At 53.3% G+C, this 25,066-nt stretch overlaps 12 protein-coding genes across 12 annotated transcripts; 6 read left to right on the top strand and 6 right to left on the bottom strand.

The window, feature by feature from the left end:
• Window positions 1-142: 142 nt before the first annotated feature.
• Z520_11604 (uncharacterized protein) lies at window positions 143-1,081 on the top strand (the record flags this gene model as incomplete). The annotated part of the gene is made up of 2 exons (XM_016782092.1): window positions 143-416; window positions 468-1,081. 2 exons carry the CDS (start codon window positions 143-145, stop codon window positions 1,079-1,081), a joined length of 888 nt encoding a protein of 295 aa, XP_016626875.1.
• A 463-nt stretch (window positions 1,082-1,544) lies between these two features.
• On the top strand, window positions 1,545-4,438 carry Z520_11603 (uncharacterized protein; the record flags this gene model as incomplete). The annotated part of the gene is made up of 2 exons (XM_016782091.1): window positions 1,545-2,565; window positions 2,616-4,438. 2 exons carry the CDS (start codon window positions 1,545-1,547, stop codon window positions 4,436-4,438), a joined length of 2,844 nt encoding a protein of 947 aa, XP_016626874.1.
• Window positions 4,439-4,598: 160 nt separating this feature from the next.
• Z520_11602 (uncharacterized protein) lies at window positions 4,599-6,223 on the bottom strand (the record flags this gene model as incomplete). The annotated part of the gene is made up of 2 exons (XM_016782090.1): window positions 4,599-6,035; window positions 6,122-6,223. 2 exons carry the CDS (start codon window positions 6,221-6,223, stop codon window positions 4,599-4,601), a joined length of 1,539 nt encoding a protein of 512 aa, XP_016626873.1.
• A 792-nt stretch (window positions 6,224-7,015) lies between these two features.
• Z520_11601 (uncharacterized protein) lies at window positions 7,016-8,833 on the top strand (the record flags this gene model as incomplete). The annotated part of the gene is made up of 2 exons (XM_016782089.1): window positions 7,016-7,229; window positions 7,302-8,833. The coding sequence occupies 2 exons, from the start codon at window positions 7,016-7,018 to the stop codon at window positions 8,831-8,833; spliced, it is 1,746 nt and encodes a 581-aa protein (XP_016626872.1).
• A 578-nt stretch (window positions 8,834-9,411) lies between these two features.
• Z520_11600 (uncharacterized protein) lies at window positions 9,412-10,566 on the top strand (the record flags this gene model as incomplete). The annotated part of the gene is made up of 1 exon (XM_016782088.1): window positions 9,412-10,566. The coding sequence occupies one exon, from the start codon at window positions 9,412-9,414 to the stop codon at window positions 10,564-10,566; it is 1,155 nt and encodes a 384-aa protein (XP_016626871.1).
• Window positions 10,567-10,755: 189 nt separating this feature from the next.
• On the bottom strand, window positions 10,756-12,447 carry Z520_11599 (uncharacterized protein; the record flags this gene model as incomplete). The annotated part of the gene is made up of 1 exon (XM_016782087.1): window positions 10,756-12,447. One exon carries the CDS (start codon window positions 12,445-12,447, stop codon window positions 10,756-10,758), a length of 1,692 nt encoding a protein of 563 aa, XP_016626870.1.
• An 828-nt stretch (window positions 12,448-13,275) lies between these two features.
• Window positions 13,276-14,425, bottom strand: Z520_11598 (uncharacterized protein; the record flags this gene model as incomplete). The annotated part of the gene is made up of 2 exons (XM_016782086.1): window positions 13,276-13,935; window positions 14,129-14,425. 2 exons carry the CDS (start codon window positions 14,423-14,425, stop codon window positions 13,276-13,278), a joined length of 957 nt encoding a protein of 318 aa, XP_016626869.1.
• Window positions 14,426-15,970: 1,545 nt separating this feature from the next.
• Window positions 15,971-16,489, bottom strand: Z520_11597 (uncharacterized protein; the record flags this gene model as incomplete). The annotated part of the gene is made up of 1 exon (XM_016782085.1): window positions 15,971-16,489. The coding sequence occupies one exon, from the start codon at window positions 16,487-16,489 to the stop codon at window positions 15,971-15,973; it is 519 nt and encodes a 172-aa protein (XP_016626868.1).
• Window positions 16,490-19,169: 2,680 nt separating this feature from the next.
• Window positions 19,170-20,251, top strand: Z520_11596 (uncharacterized protein; the record flags this gene model as incomplete). Its single annotated transcript, XM_016782084.1, has 2 exons — window positions 19,170-19,266; window positions 19,329-20,251. 2 exons carry the CDS (start codon window positions 19,170-19,172, stop codon window positions 20,249-20,251), a joined length of 1,020 nt encoding a protein of 339 aa, XP_016626867.1.
• A 531-nt stretch (window positions 20,252-20,782) lies between these two features.
• On the top strand, window positions 20,783-21,649 carry Z520_11595 (uncharacterized protein; the record flags this gene model as incomplete). The annotated part of the gene is made up of 1 exon (XM_016782083.1): window positions 20,783-21,649. One exon carries the CDS (start codon window positions 20,783-20,785, stop codon window positions 21,647-21,649), a length of 867 nt encoding a protein of 288 aa, XP_016626866.1.
• A 383-nt stretch (window positions 21,650-22,032) lies between these two features.
• On the bottom strand, window positions 22,033-23,325 carry Z520_11594 (uncharacterized protein; the record flags this gene model as incomplete). Its single annotated transcript, XM_016782082.1, has 6 exons — window positions 22,033-22,120; window positions 22,167-22,444; window positions 22,498-22,730; window positions 22,786-23,067; window positions 23,114-23,212; window positions 23,262-23,325. 6 exons carry the CDS (start codon window positions 23,323-23,325, stop codon window positions 22,033-22,035), a joined length of 1,044 nt encoding a protein of 347 aa, XP_016626865.1.
• A 319-nt stretch (window positions 23,326-23,644) lies between these two features.
• Z520_11593 (uncharacterized protein) lies at window positions 23,645-23,988 on the bottom strand (the record flags this gene model as incomplete). Its single annotated transcript, XM_016782081.1, has 2 exons — window positions 23,645-23,854; window positions 23,902-23,988. The coding sequence occupies 2 exons, from the start codon at window positions 23,986-23,988 to the stop codon at window positions 23,645-23,647; spliced, it is 297 nt and encodes a 98-aa protein (XP_016626864.1).
• Window positions 23,989-25,066: the final 1,078 nt, after the last annotated feature.

Here is a 25,066-nt window from a genome sequence, read left to right as displayed (position 1 = left end):
GTCCAATCTCCGTCCTTTTAATTTGTTTTTACTACCCGCGCAGGCCGTGTCTGTTTTGATCGATTCTAGCCCAGCATTGTCGACGGCGCCCAAATCATATTGTTTTTAAGATAGACAGAAACCCGGTGGATTTGTTGTGACTATGTCAGTTGCTTGGGATCGATTTGTTCGCTATATCCCAAAGGGTGATGGCGAAACCGTCCGCTACGGCGAACCCATTGTCGCCGAAGCCGATGTCGACCTCGTTGCGAAATTGGCGGACGAGGGGAAACTCCAAGTGAAGGTGTTAGAAGGGGATCACCCTCTGAATGCGAAACCCACTGGCGCGGTGGACAGTGTCAAAAAGCTGTTGGGTCCGTTAGAATCTGCCCATGTGCCTTACATTCGTTGCATTGGACTGAATTACAAAACTCATAGTATGTGGATCACAAACCCCCTGGGCGTTCCTCGTGTCTGATTGTGAACAGTTCTTGAAACCGGACGTCCGCTTCCCACTTGTCCAACTGTCTTCACCAAACCGGGCCCAGCGGTGGCGGATCATGGGGAGAAGATACCGATTCCGCTGATCGCCCAATCGCAATGTGACTATGAGGGCGAGCTCGTGGTTGTCATCGGCAAAGATGCAAAGGATGTGCCAGAAGAGAACGCGCTGGACTATGTGGCCGCATATACGGCCGGCAACGACGTCTCGGCGCGCGACTGGCAAAGAGAGCCGGGCAAAGCAGGGCCGGTGCCGCAATGGACGTTCAGCAAGTCCTTTGACAAATATGCGCCCTTGGGCCCATGTCTGGTGTCCTCGCGTATACTAGGGGCAGCGGACCAGCAACCATTGAAGACATGGGTCAATGGTGAGCTGCGGCAGGAGAGCAACACCTCTGATCTCTGTTTTGGGGTTCGACAACTTGTCGCATTCTGTAGTCAGGGCCAGACGCTACAGCGCGGGTCCCTCATCATGACCGGCACCCCGGGTGGCGTTGGGCTGTTTATGAAACCTCCTGCTTTCCTCCGGGACGGCGACGAGGTAGCGGTGGAGATTGGTGGCATTGGACGTCTGACAAACCGCATGGTATTTTCAACGTGATGGATGGAAGACAAACTCATGGATGAAGACACTCCTATGTAGATATTTGATAGAGACGCCTCCGTAGATGATCATGGGTCAGTAATATAGTCAACCCAAGCCTACCCAGCGAGGCTAGGAAACATTCTTAGACGGATGCCCCCCACACTCCACGTTCTTAGGCCATAGCAGCCACGACCCACACAGACTACCGAGTATATCTACGTCTGTCAAACACCATTACCTCTACCGACGAGCCGGCGAGCTCCCGAGTACCTTCTACGATATCGCCTATGAGCATCATACACGATAGGTTCAGTCAGTCGTACACCGCGTCACCTAGTGTGCCTGGTTGCTGGCGGCCGTCGTAATATTTTATAGACTAAAGAACCCACCGCAGACCACAGGAGACCCCGAAAGAAAACCTCTTCCACAGCTTCCGTTATTTCATCCTCAGCATTGTCGCGCTGAGAAGCTGCCACACATGTATCAGTGTCCTAAATGCGATAGGAAGTATGCCAGCCAGAATTCACTAACGCGGCACGTCCATAGCCATTCCAAGTCGCAGAAACACCGCTGTACAGTTTGTGGGGTGACGTTCTACCGTCGAGACCTGTTGTCGCGCCATTCCAAACTACACGAGCTCGCCTCCCCGTCCACAGACCAGGCTCATCCTGCTCAGGCTGACACCGACGCACATCGGAAGCGCTGTCATACAGCCTGCATCAGGTGCAGGGAGCTCCGGACGAAATGCAACAGTCAGAGACCCTGTACCAGCTGTGTCAATGCAGAAGCACATTGCGAGGATAGCCGCCATTCCAACCGATTGAGTCGTTTATCATTTCAATCAGAACACTCCTCGTTCATCTCCACTTCGGAAGCCGACTTTGGTGATTTGAGCAGTGCTCTTGAGCAGGAACAACAGGACTCCGAACCATCAGAAGAGACCCCTTCTGCGCCGGAACATTTGAGCTTGGCTGTCCCGTCCCTCGAAGGTGGCGAGGTCAATCGAAACATAGGCCAGATGGATTTTCAATCACCTCTGCACCCCAGCACTACGCAGGAGCAGGGATTTCCTCTTCAAATGGACTACACGCTCCCCGAAACCATGGACGGAGGTGCGATATTGGGGAGCTTGGATTCTTCCGTGGCAGTGCCCTCAATGGACACGATTTCCTGGCCTTGGTTGCATGAAAACCTCTATCTTCGCCCATCTCGAGACGCCTTTTCCGATAGTTACGATGCATTTGGTCTTCAGTACTTCGGGGACAATTCGCTACTCGCGCCAATGGAGTATCCAATGCTGCAACTGGGTACATCTCAAGTAAATCACGCCACAGCGGTACCAACTATGTTATCCGATCATCAAACGAGGCAGGAGAATATCTCCGGCAACGAATGCGATGCTGAAGCCGTTGCCGAAGCCGATGCTCATGCCAACTCAATGTCTTCAACTCCTCTGCCAACGTTTGGGCATGCTGCTATATCCCATGAGAACCACACAGGTAATTTCGTCTGTCGTTGCAAACATGGTTGCTGACATTGTCAAATCCAGTCCAAGAAATCCGTCCACAGAGTCTGGCAACTCAACAGACAGCAACACCTCGAAGCAGTCGGTGCCAAGTTGTCCGTGATCTTGTCGCCTTCGCTTCTGGCCCGCAATCACATGTGCGACGGAATGCAGATTGCGCGTCGTCCTGGCAGCTGATGTCTCCCAAAGTTGCCGAAGCTTTTGACATTCCTGTTGAAAAGGGGGTTTCGGCATCTTCAACCCTATATCGCTTTTACGGCCTCTACTGCGCAAACTTTGGCCCGCTCTGGCCACTGTTAAGCCCCCAAAACACGGAAGCAGACGCTCTTCATCCGCTTCTATTTTTGACATTAACCTCGATTGGGTCTATGTATGGTGGTCCAGCTGCGAGCAACTTCGGAGCAATGATGCACGCTCGGATTCGCGTTAGCTTATGCGCGGTGCTGGACTTCGATGATGCCGAAGCAGATTCCCTCTGGCTAGCGCAAGCACGACTCCTAACTCAGGTTGCTGCGTTGTACTTTGGTCAACCCAAGGCCTTCTCCTATTCGCAGCATCTCGGCACCATTCTGATTGCACAGGCGCGCCGAATGGATCTCTTTTCTGCGAAACCGGCGGAGAATTTCATTGCAAAGTTTTATCGACTCAAGGGTGTGGCATCAGACCAGGAGCGCCTGTCGATTTGGCTACAGGTCGAGGCCCGGCGACGACTGGCATTCGGCATTTTCCGCGCCGACACGTACACCAGCGTTCTCCTCCACACCCGGCCTCTGGTCCTGTTGGAGGAGATTGATCTTGAATTCCCTATGTGCGATGCAGTCTGGCGGGGCGAGCGAATGCCTCCGAGCCTGTGCCTACAGATGATCGAACGAGAGCGAACCCCCGGCCGCCAAATGCGAGCCTCAGACATATATCGCATTGCCATAGACAAGCACGAAGACGCTGTCCCTCTAGACCCTTGCGGCCAAGAGCTTCTGATGTTTGGTCTCCAATATCAGGCCTGGAGATTCTCACACGATCAAAAGATGTTTGCCCGCTTGACAGACGATCACACCCAACAGTTTGACGAGCTCAACGACGAGCAGCTCCGAGGTGTCGAATCTACAGCCTCCAAACCGCCTCCACCCACTCATCCAGCCCGGTCACCTTTCCAGGCCAGCACGCGGGGCTTGGAGATCCATAGCATCGACAGTGCTTCCCGGACGATGGCTGATCTCAAGTATGAGCGTGATCGGCTGATTGCAGCACTGGACAAGTGGCAGCGCGCACTGTCGCTCGTCAAGGCATTGGCGAGGACCGAGCTGGACCGCAGTAGCCTTCTCAGCAGCCTCATCATATATCACTTGGTCCACTTATGCCTCCATGCACCACTGCAGGATATACACCAAATCCAATATGTCCAAGCCGACAACCGAGTCGTAGGTCATGACCTCGTCACTGAGCTCCATCGATGGGCGAATTCCCGCCGAGGCCGCCTCGCTGCGGAGCGAGCCTGCATTATCTGGGCATTGATCGCCCGAGAAGCACAGATCACCGACGACGGCAAACGGGTGCGCTTCAATCTCCTGGCATTTGCCGGCTTGCATCACGCAGCTGTTCTTTTGTGGGCTTACGTAGGAGCTCATGATTTTGACCGTGATCACGACGCAGGCAACGCCCCTCTGATGTTGGAAGCACACAGCGCCTCAAAGCCTGCTATTCCGGTGGATCAGTCTCACTGTGCGGAGATGATGAACTCCTTTGTAGAGCTTTATGATCGCATCAGCCCCGCGCGCTGGTCGTCCTTCGCAAAGGTTGCCAGTAGATTGGCCACTCAGCGTTCACCCGTGAACCAGCGAATCGAATAGCAAACGCAACAATATATATGACTCTGGATGCAATCTACACACCAGACAGACAGGACCGCGTAACAGCTTGTGGATTGAGTCACCATTTGTCAATGAACTAATTACATTTCAAATTCTACCTTGGTTGACCCAGTCCTCTCGCATACGTCTCTGTCTGGTTTTAAAAAACTGGTCCACTTTCTTCCAATGCTTCAAACTTAAGCCAGCAATGTCCCGTCTTTGGCGCCGCTCCAAAAACGTCCGCCAATTCGAGAGTGTCGTCCTCATGGCCAGGTGGGAGGACGGCTCTGAACTTTCTGAAGATCATCCCGACCATGTATTTCAGCTCGGTCATGGCCAGATTGGCACCGGGGCAAATGCGCGATCCGTATCCGAAGGGCGTCCAATTCAGCCTCATCCGTTCGGTCGCATCGAGCCAGCGCTCCGGCTTCCACGAATTGGCCTCGGGGTAGACCGATTCCAGTCGACCCTGGTTGTACGCGGCGGTTGACGCAATGACTCCCTTGGGGACGGCCTGGCCGGCCATGCAGATGTCTTGTCCTATGTATCGTTCCAGAGGACCAGGGATCACAGGGAACATGCGCATGGTCTCTCGAAAGACGCCATCCAGGAAGGGGAGATCGAGGGACAGTTTGATGTCCATGGTGTCCGAATTGGGGAAGGCTTCGAAGAGTTCTTTTTGCAGACGTGCCTGGGCCTCCGGGTGGCGGGTGAGTAACCAACACGCGAAAGCCGCCGTGTGAGAGGTGGTCGAGGAGCCCGCGGCCAGCATTTCCACCATGTAAGCTGGGACATCCTGGGTGGGCACGGCAGACACGTTGCCCTTGTTCATGGATTGCAACATGGACAGCACATCCTTGTCTCGGTGACGGTGGCCAGACTTGTCGCTGGCCAACCAGCGATCCAAGGCTTCTCGCGCAGTCACATCCATGTCGTTGCAGTCGTTGCGCAGGCCTCGCCACTTCGCGTTGCCCAAGCACCTGACGAGGAGGTCGGCGCCGGGGATGAAACTTTTCATCGCGTTCCACGTGCTGAACGCGTGAAAGCGGCGGAGGAAAACGGGAGTTTCATCATCGTCGAAATGATGCAGGAGCCTATTCTCCTCGCCCCAGAGGACGTCGGTGACGATGTCGAGAGCCAACAGACGGAACACAACGACGCCATCGACAGCATCTCCACTCCGAGATTTCTGCTCTAGTAGCCGAATGAAATCCTCCACGTGCGACTGCATATTCTCCGCCAGCGTCGCTAGGTTGCGATTCTGAAAGCACTGCAGGAGATTGTTACGGGACCGCGCAGCAGAGGCATAGTCGAGGAAGCCCAGCGTTGTAGTGACGCCCTTCCAGCTACCCATGGAGGCGTAAAAGCTCGTTTTGATGGCTGTCTTGTCGTATATCTGCTTCATGGCGTTGTCGTCTGTGCTGTGGACCTGGTTCGGGGCAATCACAACCACCGGGCCATACTGCTCGAGCAACCTGGTCACGAACTCGGTTCGTCTCCGCTTATAGGTTGCGTACCACAGTGGAATTTTGGAGACGCGGGCATACCATGGCCCGGGAATGTGTCGGACTGGTGAGAACAGGAATGGGTACAATATCTGCGAACTAGTCAGCCAACTTTTTCTCGAACTGGGTACCTCGAGCCACCAGATACTGCCGAGCTGGGGGGTGAGCACAAACTGACCCAGGTGTTGAGGAGGTACAAGAATGCCCCTAGCGCGAGCCATTGCAGAGGACTCAACAGCTTCAAGGCACCCTCTGTGATGCGCTCAACCTCGACCGTCATTGTGCTATATGTGTTCTCAGCAGGTAACCCACAGAGAGATTTTGATAAAGTGATGCAATGTCAGGACGAGAAATGATCGAACGACTCAAGTCAAGAGTTGCACCGGCGAGGACCGCTTTGAGACGAACTCGAAAGGCACGTCAGGAACAAGACAAATTTATTGCAACAACATCGACAATGAATGTGATAACGGATTGGCCCAACACCTGGTCGGTCATGGGCGAGAGAGCCCCAGAAAGCCCTGATCTAGTCCGGGATCCGGGAATCCCTCTGCCATCTGTGCTGTTCTCGGGAATGGTGCTCGTCCAGGCGAAGCGGAGTAAGGTGATCAGTACCATTGGACATGGTGTCTTCAGGACTCAGATGAGAACTTCATGGAGGTCAGCGGGCACTGTTACCGTAAGCGCTGATCACTCCGCAGCCACGGAGAAATACCACCTTCAGCACCATTTCCGGGGGCGTGGAGACGGACTCCCGGATAAAGTGGTATTGTGTTCGCGACTTCCGTGGCGGCACGTACTCTGTAGTCCCTACCACGAAGCCTTGGTAGCGAGAGCGAACTATACGGCTGGCTTTTGAGATCGCTGTCTCGTCTGAACCGATCAAGGACTCCAAGGAGATTCGTTTGGAAAGAAAAATCCGAGCCCTGGCGGTACAGTAACATTCATGCGGATACTTTCTTCGGTTCAAATTCTTTCGAACGCCCTGGAGAGGTCGTCAGTTATTTCGACAATGAGGTGCTCAATGTAGGCGGACATACGACAACACACTTTTGTGGTCCCTTAGTGAAATATGGAATACCCTGTCTTGGTTATTGGGACCGGTCCCTCTGGGGCCACGACTGCTTTACTTTTGGCGCGCATGGGTATCAAGTCGCTGGCCGTTTCGAGGCACAAAAGCCCCGCCAACACTCCCCGCGCACATATCTTCAATCAGAGAGCCATGGAAGTCCTGAGAGACGCGGGATTGGAGCCAGAGTTGAACAAAATAGCGTGCCCTGCAACCGGTAAGTAGGAAAACGGCTGTTGACCGTCCGGCGAGGTCAGGAGAGCACAATCGTGACTGATGTTAACGATAGAGATGCAGCACACTTCTTGGCTGAACACGCTCGCAGGCGAAGAATACGGTCGTCTGTGGGCATGGGGAAACAAGCCGTCGCAGAAAGGAGACTACGAAGCAGCCAGTCCTTGCGTGATGTCGGACTTACCACAAAGCCTCCTCGAACCTGTCCTTGTCCACGAAGCCGAGAAAGCAGGGGCCGAGTTCCGTTTTTATACCGAATTTGTCCAATTTGAGGAGAGGACCGACAGGGTCCACACGACTCTGCGCGACCGATCGTCTGGCAAGGAGTTCATCGTGACTTCTCAATATCTTGTCGGCGCCGACGGGGCTCGGAGTGCGGTTCTCCAGTCGCTCCAAATACCCGTCATTGGTCGTCAACTCAATACTGCGTTTAATGTCCATATCAAGGCCGATCTGGCCAAGTACATCTCCCATCGACCCGGAAGCTTAAATTGGGTACTGAATCCCGATGCGCCGGACTGGTCGGCTGTAGGCAATTTCCGCATGGTCAGACCTTGGAATGAATTTGTGGTCTCGATGCATCCTGCAACAAAAGACTTGGGTAGTTTTCAACCGTCCGAAGAGGCGATCAGAAAACGCCTCTATCAGATGATTGGGGATGACTCGGTTGATATCGAGATTCTCTCTTCGTTCTCGTGGAGTATCAACGACCAGGTTGCGGAGCGGTGGCAGAAGGGGCGGGTGGTGTGTATTGGCGATGCGACGCATCGGCATCCGCCTATCAATGGCCTGGGAAGCAACACTTGCATATCCGACGCCTTCAATCTCTCTTGGAAGTTGGCATATGTCCTTCAAGGTTGGGCGTCGGCTTCACTTTTGGACACTTTGACCATAGAACGCAAGCCTGTTGGGGATGGTATCGTGCGCCGAGCAAACAACGGCATGGAAGCACACCGACGGCTCTGGTCAATCATCGGACTGGACCCGGAGACTCGAATCAAGGCGACCGAGCTTCTCGCGTCAGACAGTGAAAAGGGGCAAGAAATGCGCAATTGCTTCCGGGAAGCCTTGGAAGCAACCGACGACGAAGTCCAGGCTTTGGGGATCCAACAAAATCAAGTCTATCTGGACTCACCAGCCACTGTTGTCGAACCAGGCGACCGTGCTCCGGATTTCAGTCACTTGAACCCTCTCAAGCAGGTCAAAATCAGCACCTTTCCCGGCTACCACTTACCACACGTCTGGCTGGCGGCCGATAGTCAGTCCGAGAGGGTTTCGACCCTGGATTTGGCAGGCCATGGCAGGTTCACCCTATTCACAGGTATTGGCGGAGATGAGTGGGTTGAAGCTGCCCGAAAATGGTCCAAGACACATGGACCCCAAATCAAGGCGTATAAAATTGGATTTCGATGCGATTACATGGACTGTTATCGAGATTGGTGCCGAGTGCGCGGAGTTGGTGAGAAGGGTGCAGTCCTCATTCGTCCTGACCATTTCGTGGCTTGGAGGTGCCATGACTTGGTAGCAGATGCAGAAGCGAAGCTCACTGCAGTGCTCAGGCAAGTTCTTGGTAGAGAAGCAAACTAGACACCGAGAGTCGGGAAGGGTTACTGGTCCAAGAAGCCGAAGTTGGTGGTCCTGTGCTAAAGACGTCGTCTCTCGGATTCAACGCCGCAAACCTACCTCACCAGCCTTGCCCAGCTATGTACATACGTCGTACCCCCGCGTGGTGAGCGACCCGCCTACTAAGCAAGTAACATGTTGGGTGCATAGAGACCCGAACATGCTGCAGCCTCGTTAAGCCACTCGGCCTACTCCACTGCATCCGCCTGGAATTCATGCTACTTTCCGTTGCCCTGTTGATCCCCTGGTCCGGGACACGGTTATTTTCCCTTCACGGTGGAACGCCTTCCTTCATCGAAGAACCACGCGTTTGTCCGTGCTCGATACCACATTTTCCGGCCCAACAACCCCAGTGTCGCCATAGGAGGTTACCGTAGCTTGGGGCAGATTCCGGGGTAAAGGGGCAGGTCGTTCCTGACTGCCTGGCTGGGCCTCTCGTTTCTTGTACGCCGTATTAAAGAGGCAAATGGCTCTTCTGTCTGGCTTCCCCACCCTCGTCGTGTCGAACTTTGGAACCTCCTCTGAAAGCAGTACCGCACACGATGGCCAAAGTCGCATTTATCACGGGTGGGAACGGCATCACCGGCTCGGCAGTGCTGGAGTATCTGGTACGAAACACGAGGCCCGACGAATGGAGCCAGTTTATCGTCACCTCTCGGTCTCCCTTCAAAACGGTCGTCCACGATGATCGGATAAAGTTCATTCCGCTCGACTTCAGCGAGGACGTCGACCGGCTGGTCGAGAAGATGCGGCCCGTATGTGGGCAGGTCACGCACGCCTACTTCTCGTCATACATCCACAGGGACGATTTCAAAGAGCTGAACACGGCCAACGAGAAGCTGTTTTCGAATTTTCTGGACTCGTTGCTCGCGGTGGCTCCTCGGCTCGAGAACTGCACCCTCCAGACCGGCGGCAAGCACTACAATGTCCATCTGATGCCGGTTCCATCCCCGGCACGGGAAGAGGACGACCCGCGAAGGGACAGTCCGATTGGCAACTTCTACTACCAACAGGAAGATTACCTGATGGAGCGCCAGAGGGGGACAAAATGGACCTGGAACGTCATTCGACCAGAGGCGATTGTCGGCTACACTTCCAAGCCCAACGGCATGAACTCGGCCTTGACTTGTGCGCTGTATCTCCTGGTGTGCAAGGAGCTGGGAGAAGAGGCGAGAATGCCGACCAATGCGCGGTACTGGGCTGGCTATGACGACCTCTCCGATTCGAGGTTGATCGCTGATATGACAATCTGGGCGTCGACCAATCCAAGGACCGGCAATCAAGCCTTCAACGTCGCCAACGGCGACTACTTCTCGTGGAGGTACATGTGGCCGCGGCTGGCCGCCTACGTCGGAGCCCGCGCTTCATCCGAGCAAAAGTTCAGCAGCAAGCCACCACTGCCAGCGACGGGAGAGGGAGATGTGCAGCTTGACACGAGCTTCGCCGAGTGGGCCAAGGACAAAAGGGGCGTCTGGGACTGCTTGTGCGACAAGCACGGTTGTCCAGAATCCAAACAAACCTGGGATGCTGGAACTTGGGCGTATCAGGACTGGGTCTTTCAGCGCACTTGGTCTGCCACATTGAGCATCAACAAGGCCAGGAAGTTTGGCTGGACCGGCCACATTGACTCCTACCAGTCGCTCACAGACGCCTTTGACAAATTTGTCGAGTTGAAACAGATTCCACCTTTCAGGTAAAATGTGTCTTTCTTTGCTCAGGGTAACTTCCAGCTTGATTTCCAAAATTGAACTGCACAAATATAAGTCATTTATTTCGTGGTCAAAATCCTTCGCTATATGGTATTTCGTGTATCCAAACTCGCACGGCTATGTGAACCACGAACAAACCAACCAAGATAAAACCCGCGCCCTACATTTCATGTTTTCTCAGGTTGATATCTGCCGCAAATTGACTTGCCAGTTCCACTGCGCCCGCAGGACCGCCAATCCTCCACTCTGTGTTTCGACCGTTCTTCCCCTTCCGCGATCGTTTCTATCGGTCGTCGCGTTGACGGCTTGAGTTGGCCAATTCTCCGGGAGAGGATTGAGGTAGTCCTCCGCCCCGGGCGGAAGAACCGTACTCTTCTGGATCTCAGCCATTGTTTCCTCATCGGGTTCTTCAAAAGTCCACCACATGCCAAAATGCCCGTCGGCATCTCGCGTGGCGGAGGCGGCATTGGCGTTATGGGCGACCCATTTATCATAAGCGGCGCAGCGGGCAAGGTGGTATTGGTAAACAGCTCGGTCAAAACTCGCACCACTCGCACCTTTGTCTTTCGCGACGAATGCCTCTTCTTGCGGCCACAGCGGGCGACAGAATTCAGACAGATGGTGGAAGAAGATGCCTTTGAACGTCTGGCCGTCTTGACTGCAGTACCCGCTGTGATCGCAAAATTCTTCGAGAATCCCTCCTCTCCCAAGACCGCTCCAGGTCGGACGGGAGTTGGGCCACCCAGTTGCTCGGACCACGCTTTCCACCAGAGCATGACCGTCGTCCAAGTAGCTTCTAGCCCCAGTGGCTAGCCACAGACCGCGACTGGCGGACAAGACCACCCCCTGGTTGTAGGTGTATACCATAGGATCGAGGTCGTCGCAGTTTCCTGTGCCCGGGTCGACCGTGCCGTTGGGATATCGGCGCCAGCCTGTGACGTGGAACCCGTCTCGATAAAGACCGGACTTGGGATTGCGCAGTTGGCTATCCATAAGCCATTTGTAACTCTTGATGGCGTTTTCCAAATACAAAGGATCATGAGGTTTGGAGAGGCCAGTACCGCCTTGTACCAGATATGGGGAAGTGTTGTTGTCGCCCGGGTGATAAAGATACATGGCAATGCTAGCCGCAGCGAAAAGCTCATTCGTGATGGCGTTCTTGTAGGGAGTCAGATATGGATTCCATGTCATCCCGCCTCCACAGAGGGATTCACCCCATCCCACGGAGGCCAAGTCGTAAAATATCCGCGCGCGATGGGCGGCCATCGGGCTGATTTGAAGACCATGCCACCCGGTTTCCGAGTCGCCGCGTCTCCCGGACTGGAGAAAATCCCAATGCTTCAAAGTATACATTTCCGCAAATTTCAAGTTCTCGAGCCAGCCAAGAACCACCCAGAGCATGTCATCGTAAGCTTGATTTCGTAAAGCGAACGCATTCTCGCCAAAGTAAAAGACTGTCGTGTGCGCGTAATACCGTTCCACTATGTTCTGCCAAGAGAGCATATCAGAGCAGGTGGACATGGAGGACGCATCCAACGAAGAGACAATGCTGGCGAGAGTGGCCGAGACATGTGTGCCCATAACAGCAGAGGTCCAGTCGATCGCCTCTGGCCATGTCCCTGTGAAAATGTCAAAGTATGAATCTTGCATGACATCCAAGGCGTTCAACATGTCGCGAAGGACTCCTGGCACATTGTATTTCCATAGCGTCGTGTCATCCCCTCCTCTTGTCTCTGGCGTCAGCTCGTTCTGGCTGGAAGGGCCAGCAGAATAACCAAAATATTCTCCATACCCGGCTCTTTCGATCGTCCCGCCGTACGCAAGCCAGGCGTTTTCGAGGAGTAAGGATAGCAAGACTATGACGCGCATTCTGGGTTCGTGACCTCGAAAAGCATGATCGCCTAGGGACGCCTGGTCAACCGGACGGGAAAAGGATAAAGATAGACGAGATGCTGAGAGTCGGAGAGAAAGCGCATCTCAGTCAATTCGACAAGGCATGGGCACGAGAACAGGGCCTTGTGATCACTGTCGTGTGGAGGATACGGAGAATGAGGAAGACGATGTCCTCAGCGTGACCAACAGAATCTTGTCCTGGAGTTGGTGCAATGCCAGTCGGTCAGCCCAAGGGCTGGTGGGCTTTTGTGGAGGCCAAGATTGGGCGTCCCTCGCCCCTGTAAGCGCGGGACCAAGTCTCGTGGCACTGGTGGGAAGAGAGCGAATCGAGTTTGTTGGAGGCTAACATTACATGTAGGGCCCTGCAGGAACTGAGGGTTGCATGCAGCGGCTGGTAGTGGGTGAGTTCGAGAAGCACGTCATTCGTCGCACCGTCGCACCGACGCACCGCGCCTTGTAGCGGTCAAGCGGTGAGGGGCGCAAACGCTGTCTATGCCCCTCGTATGTCTCTCCCAATCCCTGCGCCATTAATCTACCAGGTACGTTGTAGGTCCAAACGGTCTGCAATCAAGATCAATCAGGTACAGTTCAATTGTTTCATTGTCTCTCGATCTACCTAAAGACCGGACAGTATCAGCTCTTTCCTTTCTTCCTATCGCGCCGGTACAGCATGCGATCCCCCAAACCTCTACCCTTTCTCAAGCAGATCCATCGACGCCTCATCATAGTCTCGTCAACGACGACAATCCTCCCTTGCCCCTCGACTCGACTTCCACCAGAGAGTAACTATCTCGGTCACAATACTTAGCGAGTGAAGTTGTCCAAAGGCGCCTCGTGTTTGATCGACTCCCAAATCTTGTCAATGCCCTCACAAGCCTTGCTGCTCAGGGGTCCTTTCTCAATCCCTGTCAACGTCTGCTCGAGCTGTTCGTTCGTGCTTGCACCCACAATGATGGCGTCCCCATGTTCTGGCTTCAAAGGGCAGTTGTAAGTAACCCATCGGTAGGCCAGCTCCGCGCGTGAACAACCTTCCTCATTGGCAATCTGCTCCCACTTGGAAAGAGCTTCAAGGTAAGACGGCTTCATGTACATTTGCCGGTACATACCCCCAAGGGCCTCTTTGCCGAAGCGGCCCGCGCCCTCTTCGATCTGCTGAGCGGTCTTGGTGAGGAATCCACCAGCAAGCGGCGAATAGGCGTAGAACGCGATGCCTAATTTCCTCAGCGTGGGGAAGAGCTCGGTCTCCTGTCGGCGTGCCACAGGAGAGTAGTTGCCCTGGTAGGCGGTGGGGAGGACATAGTTGTTGGCTTTGCAGATGTCGTAGGCCTTCTGCACGTCGGCAGGAGAGTAGTTGGACAGGCCGAAGCGCTTGAATACCCCGGTCTTGTAAACCTCCTGGACGCCTGCAAGAGTATCTTCGAGGGGCGTGGACGCGTCAGGGCAGTGGATATAGAAGATGTCGACCTGTGGAGGCAGTCAGTCCATGTTGGTGCACAGCAGTGAGAGAAGTCGCGAGCATTCTGTGTTGGATCACTGGTTTCTCTACATCATCCACGTGGGAAAGGAAGTATTGACGACGAAGCCACTGGTCGCCTCGGAATCCCTTTAGATGCAACAGACGAATTGTCCGATGGCCAAGGAGAGGGCGCTAACTCACCTCCTTGACTCCCAGTTTCTCTATGCTCTGCTTGGCCGAGTTGATAATGTTTTCCTTGGTGGCCCAGCCCGGCTGCCATCCGCCCATCCACTTCGTATCAATAATGAACTTTTCTCCGGCCTTGATCTCGCCAAGTCGCTTCTCGGACTCGCCATAGAGCTGGGCGGTGTCAAGAACCTTGCAGCCGTGAGCTGAGAGAATCGAGAGCGACTTGTTGAGGTAGTCCTCAGCAATCCACGGGTCACGGTTGCCAAAAGAAGCGGTGCCGAAGACGACTTTGATGCCCGAGGATGCCATGTTTAGTGACGGTTGTATGAGGGTGCTTTTGTTAGCAGTGTCCGTCGACGGAGTTCCCCTCAAATATATATGAAGCGCGGCGCCAGTTGATACCTAGCGAGCTTGTTACTGCCGGTGCTAGTATGTGGAGATAAGAATCAGGCAGAATTCGCGAGGGGAAGTCCTGACGTCAAAGGGCTTCACTCCAGATGTCTCTAGGAGAAGAGATGTGAATAGACCTGTCCACCTTTTCGACCTGTCTATATAGACATTTGACCCGGTATAAGTCTTGGTCGATGCCCATCTTATAGGTTGACCTCGGGGCTTATGCACCCACAGTTGTGCAGAGTGGACTGAACCTTGTGAAGTGCCGTTGGTGGTGCTATGAGGTAACCCACAGGTGCCGGGGCTCACGATTTGTCATCAGGCAACCTGATAACACTCTGGGTGACACTCACTCTGTCGGCACAACTACGCGTAGAGGAAGGTCTGTGGGATCGCGAGCCAGGTTATCCATTTTCGGTAGATGTAGCTTCATCCGCCCACTTGTCGAGGGGTTCGGCCGACGCGGACTCGGAATTCCTCAGCCCCCAACCTTTCATGCGCTTCAGAAGCCTTATTGGCGTGTTAGGTGTTGGAGGGGCTTTGACACGGAGGAACATATTCAACCGGCCATAATGCGGGCGTTTAGCAGGCGAGTCAATGCCCGTCGTGGCAGAGTCCTAACAAGTTAACAACAGAATGGTGTCCTTTTGATTGGGCCTCGTATACCTCGTAGTTGGTCCATCGATTCCGCAATCATTTTCCATTGAGTCTAGGGAGTCTCGACGCTTTCTTTAGCTCGTCTACCGGATACCAGAATTTGATATGGGTTGCGATTTCCTTAATGAAGGGATATCATAAGCACCTCGATCTTAGCTAACGTCGATTTCTGAGAAATCCTCCTCTTGCTCTATCTCTGTGGAGAACAGGTCCTACCAGTCGCCATCGTCCTACGTCCTTCCCTCGTCCGCTTGTCCGAGGTTCGGAATGTGACCAGAAATCAAGTCATAGCTCGCCGGGCTTTTGAGTTCCTCCGTTAAGCGAAGTGGGTTGAGACCATAGTCCGTCTGCTGATAGAGCCTCGTGTTGTGAATAAGCTTTCGTATTCTCAGGTAAATGGACGCGCGGACAAGGAAGCCTGGAGAAAGTTTTGAGGTACCTCGATCAGGCTAGGAGAGAACGAGCCGAGAAATCAAACTCAATGTTGTAATTGAAGTCTCTTTCGAAGCAGAACCCTCGACAGGTCTATCAGAAAAACCCTCCCCTTCGCATCTTGCACTTGGGAAACCTGCAAACTTGAACAGGTACGTTGCAGACACCCGGCTCCCAGAGCAATCGACGCAATGCTGTAGCCGAAATTCCCTACCATGCCCATCGGCGACTGACAAGCATGAAGAAGGTCGCCATCTCAAAACGCAAAAGGAAATTCGTGGCGGGCGTTGAAGTGGGAAAGTGGTCCAAGGCAATTTATATCGAACAACCTCATTCTTTTCCCAGGATCGAAGACGGACTTGTGTCAGCGCTTCAGTGTCTCAGCGCGTCCCCTCGTGTCTGAGAAGGGTCAGCAGGCCTAATAGACAGGGGCTTAGGACTCAAAGTTGAAGGGTTTCCCTGCCGATCGGATGGAGTTTGAAGGACACCAAATTGATTGGGTGGATCTCGAGCCACAGGCTCGAGATATGTGCTAGTGGCTCCAACGTCTCTCAGCCACGACCCAGAGAGTGTCCGTAACGATCTGTTACTGTTTGGCAGATGTACCTCTTTTGTGCCATCGTCCACATCTCCACCCACTAAGGATCCTGGCGACGACGTACTGCGCTGGTGGAAAGTGTCTCGAATGAAGGTCTCGAAGCTCGGAAGTGTACAGGGTTGTGGTGACATCCGGTACGGGAGGTTAGCCTCTTGCTGGGCGTTGTTGGAGCCGCTGTGCGTTGCAAACTGGCTTGAAGACGGTACTGTCGGTGGCGATGACCCGTCACTATTGTCAGAGATATTGTCATCGTCAAATTCCTCGGTGCGGTGGCCTTTCCGACCAACTGTCATGTGGTGCCAATGGACACGACACGCCAGCTCAGTCTTATCCAAGCGGTTGGCGATGTGCTTGTAGGGAAGTTTCTGGCCCTGTGTCCGACTTCGGAATAGAAAGGATTCCTGTTAGCGGTCAGTGTCGGGAGCAGAAGTAGAGCCATCAAGCGGACCTCTTCGTCCGTCCAGCTGCGTATCAATTTGCCTTGACGAACTTTGTCCCTCCGCAATGGATTGCGTGATTTCTGCATTCGTGGAGACCGCGAGGCTGATCTTCCTCCCGGCAGAGGAAGAACTGGGGGCGCCATCAAAAGTAGCGAAGGATCGTTCTGTCAACAGAGGCAGCTACAAGGTGCTCTGTTACAGCTGAGACTTGTAGGTAAATGTGTCGAAGCATTCGAACCAGACTGCGGATGGTTTCTTTCTGCCGTACGTTTGGAGGCTGAAAAGCGTGCACAAGCGTGGCTCTAAATCTCTGGCATTCCGGTCTTCCTGTTCAACTGACTATTATATGGCCCCGGTAATGAGCAGAGTATTGTGCCCAGTCCGCCTTCCCGAAACGCGAAGGCAGACTTGATGTTGGCTTTGCAGCTATGTGACCAGATAAAGACCTTGTAAGAGTGGAGTTATTGGCTTTGGTCAAGGTAAGTGTAGGGTGTTCGATCACTCTGAGCAGAGGAATAGCCGCTGGTACCGCTGCAAGTGGGCTTGCACATGAGGTTTAGGCCGGCCGGACCCTCTTGGGCATGCGGATAAAGAGGGTCGCGAATGCATGGGGAATAGGCAATGGGGTTCGTGCAGCCAAATCGCTGAGCCGATGGTAGAGTGGTCTTCGGACAGACTCCCGCCTCCCGTAGCTATACCCGCCGCGGACGGGAATACCACTTCCCCAGTCAGCACCAGGAATGAAAAGAGAAAAACGTCCCCCAATGCAAAAGAGCACGAGGATATTGAGGCGGGGTCTTTCGTGCCAACCAGTCTTCCAGAGATTTCGATCACACGGGCCATGTCACTCTGGACCAGGGTACTTGAACGAGTGCAAGCCACTTAGCCATCCGTCCCTCTTGTCGCTCATGCACATGCAAAATGCTCTGAATAATGGAGGGGAGAGGGTCGATCGAGCCCCAAAGCCAGTACTCCATCGTGTGCTGGAGTCTGCCTTAGGGTAGATGTTGGCGAATGAAAGGAGGCTGTGTGTGGTCCAACAAGCGCCAGAGCATCTGGGCGGTTATTTCTCACTTGCGACACCACGAGGGGGCCAAAACGACAGGGAATAATGGCTGAAGCTGGGGACTTGAGCAATTTCAAGTAATGGTGCCGTTGACTATTGAAGGTCGTCCGTATCGTGCAGGTGGTCTTGCAGGGGAGGAATATATCAGACTGGAGCGAGGATCCGCAAAGTCTCCCCGAGACAGGGATTGCCGCACACCGTTGATTCCTACCTTGATTGATTGCATTTTGCCCCGGGGAATTTCTCTCGCCATGATGCCCTATCGCCATCGAGCTTGCGTAGCCGGGGTGTGCACGTCCCTTCACATCCATTGAGTGGCTTTGGGTCCGGGAGCAGAGCTATTTGGCACTGGGGGAAATCTAGTTCCCTCGTAGGAAACGAAGCAAGTATTCGCTCGCTACCACCCAAGGGCGTTTTGTTTCCCTCCCAGTGGGGACTCGCACAAGTCACCAGGTTCAGAAAGATTGTTGTTGAAATTGCAGTGCTTTAAGATGTTGTCGTGACTAGCATTATCGAGATACGATCAAGTGTCGGTGGGGACGCGTGCACAGGTCGCTTAACCGCGACAACAGCAAAAGTTGAAACCCCAGCCACCAAAACAAGCCTAATGGACTAGAGGAGGCCACAGCCGGCTCCCCGGGAGGATGGTGAATCTGGCCGCAAAGGGGAATCCTGGGGGGTCAATAAAGCGGTCATCCCCAGTACTTGAGCAACGCTAGCCGTCTGGAACCGAACCAATATCACACTTTCACTGTTCGTGAACTCTTAACAGAAACCTCCAGACGGGTCATGATTGCCGAGATCTCGCGAGTTGGACTGGAGAGAACCGCACGGAAACTGGGAAGATAGAGGACGAGGGGAAAGATAGCTGGTGCTTCACCATCCTGCTTCGTGAATGGGCATGTCCTAGCCAACATCAGCCAGCAACGTTGGGGAAGGGATAGGTAGGTTCTGCGTCTCCTGGTGCCCTGGACGCATACCTACAACACCATCGAGTCAGCAGACATTGACAGGCGATCCAGGTGGTGTCGCAGCTGTTCCGCAATCGCAGGCAAGTGTTGCGTGTTGCGGAGAAAGCACGGAGGACGGAGGAGGAGTACTCGGTACTCGGAGAAGGAGGAGCGCAGGTAAAAGCAGCAACCAGGAGCGCCTATTTGGCCCCCAACTGGCGGCGCAGGTGGCTCGGTGGCAGCTCCGCAGGCCAAGACTTTCAGCCTCAGCCTTCAAGTTGTTCCTCTCCGAGTCCCGTGCAGCCGCGTTTCCACGCCCGCAGGCAGCGCAGTTAGCAACGTCTCACTCGCAAGTCAACACCCATTCAATTTCGGAGGAGCAATATTGCGCTGTTGGCTTGATCCTGACACTCTCGACTGAGAGGGTGGCTTTGTTAAAATCACGATCCTTTACCCGAGTTGAATCGACAGTCGGTCTGCTCGGTCTGGCCGGTCTGGCCATGTCGATTCGCCAGCCATGAACATGAATATCTTCCGCATCCTGGGCGATGTCTCCCATACCGCCTCGAAGTGTATTCTCATTTGGGCCATTCATTCCAACAAAAGTGCCGAAGGTCAGATCCATTGGACAGTCTGCCTGTCCTCCTCCAGACGAACTCGACTAACGAGCAAACAGGCGTCTCTCTCCTGACCCAGATCCTCTATATTGCTGTCTTCGTTACCCGCTACCTCGACCTCTTCTGGGTCCCTCCCTCGGCATCATGGTGGAATTTCATCCTCAAAAATTTCTATATCTGGTCTTCAATCTATATCATCATCCTGATGACGAGAGTCTTTGCTCGGACACGTGAGCGAGAAAAGGCCTGGAAATGGGGTGCTTATGCCACCGCGGCTTCAATGCTTGCTGCTCCTCTAGTCTGCTTGACCTTTAACGGTCCGCGCCGAACGACATTCACCGAAGTCTTGTGGACGTTTTCCATCATCCTTGAATCCGTCTGCGTTCTTCCACAGCTCCTTCTCCTCCGACAGACCACCGTCCCTACTGTCATTGACTCTTTCTACCTCGTCACTCTAGGCTCCTACCGGGCATTCTACCTTCTGAATTGGATCTATCGTGCTTTCACCCCGGCTAAACCGGACGCCATTTCGGTCATTTTTGGTATCGTTCAGACAGCATTTTACATCGACTTCGCATGGGTTTACTGGACAAGGCAAAGAGTTAAGCTGAGGGGAGGTGGTATTGTCGATGCAGAGGACCTGCGGAAAGGTTGGTTAGTCAACAGGGTCATCAATCCTGCTCGGCAACCACCAGACCAAGACCCGGAGGTCGGTGATGAGGAGAGCAATGGACGGCCGCAACAACCGAATGTCAACCGTTGGGGTCCACGAGGCATATCGGTCTCGGCGGATGACACACTGCAAGACCATGACAAAAGCAAAAGGACATCAAAATCCTCGACCCCCGAAACCAATCCGATGTTGGAAGATGACACTTTTGAGTCGGATGAGGAGGATGATGTCCCTCAGCTCGATGAACCTGGAAGGAAGGTGTTGAACAGTGGCGAGGATTGGCGCGAGAATTCGTCGTCACAGCCATGAAGCATTTCTATGTACAACATGCAGCGTTTTTCTTTGCTCTGCCAATGTTTAGCAGACTTGTCGAGGTTTGATTTATTCATAGCTGAGGGCATGTTTCAAGGTTGAGGTACAAGGGCGTTCAGGTGGTGGTGAGCCTAGCGCTTCATTTGATCTACTTTGACATCGAAGTCTTATAGATGCATCCATCTTTGAGAAACGAAGGGCAATTTGTGGTAACAACTCCAACGCAGCTAGCCGCTGCCTTCGATCTATATCCGGGTTAATACCTCAATATTTAGTACCTTTCGCTTGGGCGCTGAGAAAAATCCCATGTCAGACCGAGGCCTCTTGTTCACAGATACGCGCGTCAATGGAATAATAATCAGTTCTTTCCTCTCCACACCCACCCACCATTACAATCATCATAACCTTCATGAACTCGCCTCATCAACCTTTTACAAACTACAAATGCCCCTTTTGAGCGGACGTACCATTCGTGTCCAGCAAGCAATTCTCCGTACCTTGGCTCCGTTTGAGAGGAACAAACGCACAATGGCCACCCAGATCCCCGCAAAATTCGACATCAACACGGCGTACCGGATGAACTCAGGCTACGAGATTCCTGTTTTAGGCTATGGTGTATACCAAACCCCTGCCGCATCGTGTGAAGAAGTGACACTTGAAGCCTTTCGCGTTGGCTACCGGCATGTTGATTCCGCACGCGCCTACCGTAATGAGCAGCCGTGTGCCGACGCCATTCGCAATTCTGGGCTGAAGCGAGAGGACATCTTTTTCACTACCAAAGTGCCACCGAGAAGCCTGAGCTACGAGGGGGCAAAGAAGTCTATCGAATCATCCTTCGCTCAGACCGGCCTCGACTACATTGACCTTTACCTCATCCACTCTCCGCATGGCGGCAAGGAAGCCCGGTGCGGAGCATGGAAAGCCCTTGCAGAAGCTCAACAAGCTGGCAAAATTCGATCAATTGGCGTCTCCAACTATGGTGTACACCACCTCAATGAACTCGAAGAGTACATCAAGACCTCTGGTGTCGGCGGCACCATCGACGTCGGTCAATGGGAAATCCATCCATGGCTTCCACGCGACGACATCGTGGAATGGTGCCGTAAGCGTAACGTCGTCATCGAAGCATACTGCCCTATTGTTCGCGGCCAGCGTGCGAATGAACCGGTTCTAAAACAGCTCAGTGAGAAACATGGAAAGACATGGGCTCAGATACTGCTCAGGTGGAGCTTGCAGAAGGGTTATGTGCCATTGCCGAAGAGCGAGACTCCTTCCAGAATCAAGGAGAATGCTGCTATCTATGACTTCGAGCTTGATGACGAAGACATGAAGAGTCTCGATTTCCCAACCTCCTATGCTCCTTGCGCCTGGGATCCAACCACCAGCAACGACTAGATGCTCAAGCTCCAAACATCCCCCCGTCAAGACCAAGCCAAATCCTTTCATCCTTTGACGCTGCGATAGGCGCCTGCAACCACAAAAAACACAAATCGAGAACGTCGATCTATTTCATCTTGTTTGCCAGACCCAATCCAATATCTGCAAAGGAAGGCTCAAATCGATTTGTGTCCGAGGCCCCCCATGCTAAGATGGAACCTCTGGAAGGACCTCGAATTCCTGAACCACAATATATAGCATTCGAACCGAAACGGCTGGCGCATACGACACGGACTAGTGGCTGCATTCCCAATATCGATGCTGTTGGCGATCTCTACCAGATCAAACGTACACTCGATAAAAAAAAATCACAGTTTCTGTTTGGTTAGTTGCTATGCCCTTCAAGATGACGTCTGTGGGATCGTTGTCGGCGCTTGCGTGTCGCCATTTGTGTTTTGGTTAGTAAAGACTACAAGTACCGCACAGTAGCTGCAAGGGTCAGTTTACTGAATGTGATACCAATCAACATACTTACGCTGCAGTCACCCCGAATATCTCGTGTTGCTTTGCGGCCGTTGCAGTCGAACAGAGCAAGGCAAAGGCGATCGTGAATGCAAACGCCAACAAGTTCTGTGCGTACCCATCCAGGTGTCGCAACCTGTAAAGGACCAAGACAGGACACATGATCAAGGCTACAATGACAATGGTGTACAGAAATCCGACTACCCGGTTGAAGCGCTTTCTCTCATACAGCTGGACATGTATTGCTGACCCTTCGAGTTTCCGGTCCTGGATTTTGCTGCGCAGTAAGCACTTTACCAAGTCAGCCTGACTCTCGGTAGAACAGCAGACAATCCGTCTCGTACTCTGACTAAGGACCTGCTGGTCCATGTGAAGAGGTGGCTGACCAGACCGTGGACCCAGGTAGAGTTTTGTTCTCCACCAAGAACAATCAAGTCATCGATCTTCCTGATCCAGCTCCTGTCTCTTCGAGCGAGGCTTCCGTCATTATAAATCAAATTGGCGATACTCGCGCGGTCCTCTTCGTCAGGCCTTTGCCACTGGTACATGGCTGCCGACCGAGACAAAAGGTCATCTACTGCCAACTCAGCCGTCCATTCAATGCGTCAATCTGGTAAGGAATAAGAACACACCATAAGCTTTCAATTGCGTATCAAGCTCCTGAAACAAAACCTTGCGGACAGCTGGGGTTCGCATATCGTCGCCATCCCTGTTCGAGAGATAGCGCCGTGTGCCTGGCGATGCGGCGTCCTGCATGTCCTGGTAGTCAAGCCTGGACTCCATTTCTCGGAGGACATCTTGATGCCACAACAGCAGCCTCGTCCTCAGGAATCCGAAACGTCGAAAGATCATGAAGTTCGGGTCGCTGTCAACGAATGTTGCTATCCTCGGCCATCCCTTGACAGCGCACTCGACTGAGACTCTTTAGAGATATTCTAATGGCTTTGCGGCGTGGCTTACGGGCGCGAACATCGGTTTCATCCTCCTCCAGAACCTTATGATCATGTTGGTGTTGCTCGGAAGAATATCTTATACCGAGGCGGCGCAACAAATCCCACTCTATCTATTTAGTTACCTCCTTATCTGGACAAGTGTCCGATGCACTTACTGGTGACACCCTGCGAACGCTCACCGGCGGTATGGTCCCCCTTCTCGAGGTCGTTGGCTGGCATATCGTGGTCTCAGACGAAGTCCGCTGGGGCGAGTCACTTGTTGCAACCCACAGTTCTTTCGAGAACATAAACTCGAAAGCAGAAAGAGCATGGCGAAGGGATCTATGACTGCCGTGGTTGAGGTAGGCTGCAATTGTGTATTGTTACACGCAGCAGTCGCACGAGGCTAACTCTCGATCTTGAGCCTTGGACACATTCTTGTCGCACAAGGTGTACCTGCTAGTCCTCTCCAAGATCCGCCCATCCACAGCGCCAACTTCTGTCATGCTCCAGGTTTCTCGCCAAATTTCCAGTGTCAGGGACAGTACATCAAGCGTGCTCAAGCACGTTGTTGCCGACTCTCCTTCCCCATCTTGTTTGTCCTATTGCTGCCGATCGAACCTTTAAGTTTGTTCCATTTGTCCTTGATACGCTCTCGAAACGATTTCTTGCGAGAGTTGTCTCCTTGTCGGTTTGGTCGCTCTCCAGTCTTGTCAAAGCCACTATATGCGTCGTTGCCATATCCTCCAGGTCGGATGGTGTCAGTTTCCTGGGGCTGTGTTAGCTACGGGCGAATGGCCATCGTCTTTTGCGTACCTGCTTGACTCCTTGGTTCCACCCTACGGATGAGGATGGTCGATTCCCGCTGTTGCGGCTGCCCCGGTTTTGTTGGCCTGGAGACATCCTGGGTTCGGCTGAATCTGTGTGGGTTTTTCAGGTGGCAGCTGCCGGTATGGTACCTATGGCTGTGCTCGGGGAAGGCATTTCGAACAGGTTTAGTTTTTGAAGGATCTACGGTGAAGATGCGTTTCTTACGGGCACGTTTGCTGGGACGACCCGCATTGAAGGCAGTCGCGGCGGGCTGTTTGAGTGAACGGCGCCGTTGTGAAAGGAGAGTGTTTATTCTAAGGAAGCGCGAACGATCAAAGGATGCAGGACCGGCTGTTGTTAGAAGAATTGCAGAGCAACAGCCATCTGTCCATCTACTCAAAAGGCAATTTCATGCGCGAACAATCCTGCCTCATCACAATCACAAAAGAGAAGAAAGAGACACAGAGCCACCTTCTGCTTTCAATCTACCTGTCCTTTGAGAAGGCATTCCCATTTGCCTTGAGCCACCTCTTTTGTCAAGACGAGACACCTAGGAACTAGTCAAAACAATGGCATCAAGATGCATCGTGGCGATTGGCGGGCTTTACAGGCTGACCTCCATCATCACCATCAGCGAGCTTCAAGGGGAGATTCTGGGTCATTTGGGGTGCAGGTTTTCAGGCAGTACCAAGTGGGCACAAGGAATTGTCAAGACAAAGTCCACGACAACAAGGTCGAGCAGCTGTGTGCCTGACCATCGCAAGACGCCCCAAAGTGTAGGACCAAGAACATCTGGCTTGTTCCGGTAGAGTTGACCTGGCGATGGCTGGGTGATTGTTCGTTTGAAATCATGCTCGTCCTCTGGTTACAGGCTTTGGGGTCGACGACTCTCGAAACCACACCTCGCAGCACTTCTCGGCCGCATTGCACGCCTTCACCTCCAAGACAAATCGACGGTTCACGCAGTTCTGAAGACGGAGGCTAAAACGTCCCCTCAGAAACTTACTGCCACTGTCCTCTTAAAGGCGATCCACCCACAAGTGACGATGTCTATGGCTCCCAGTGGCAAGGAGAAAAGCCGGAATTCGTTGCTCCACGTCGAAATGACCGACAAACCACTGGAACAAACGAGAAATCGCGGCGTCGATAAGGCTAAACAGGTACATAAACA

The sequence above is a fragment of the Fonsecaea multimorphosa genome, assembly GCF_000836435.1.
Source record: "Fonsecaea multimorphosa CBS 102226 unplaced genomic scaffold supercont1.40, whole genome shotgun sequence".
NCBI lineage: Eukaryota > Fungi > Ascomycota > Eurotiomycetes > Chaetothyriales > Herpotrichiellaceae > Fonsecaea > Fonsecaea multimorphosa.
This window is presented reverse-complemented; position numbering and strand designations above follow the sequence as displayed.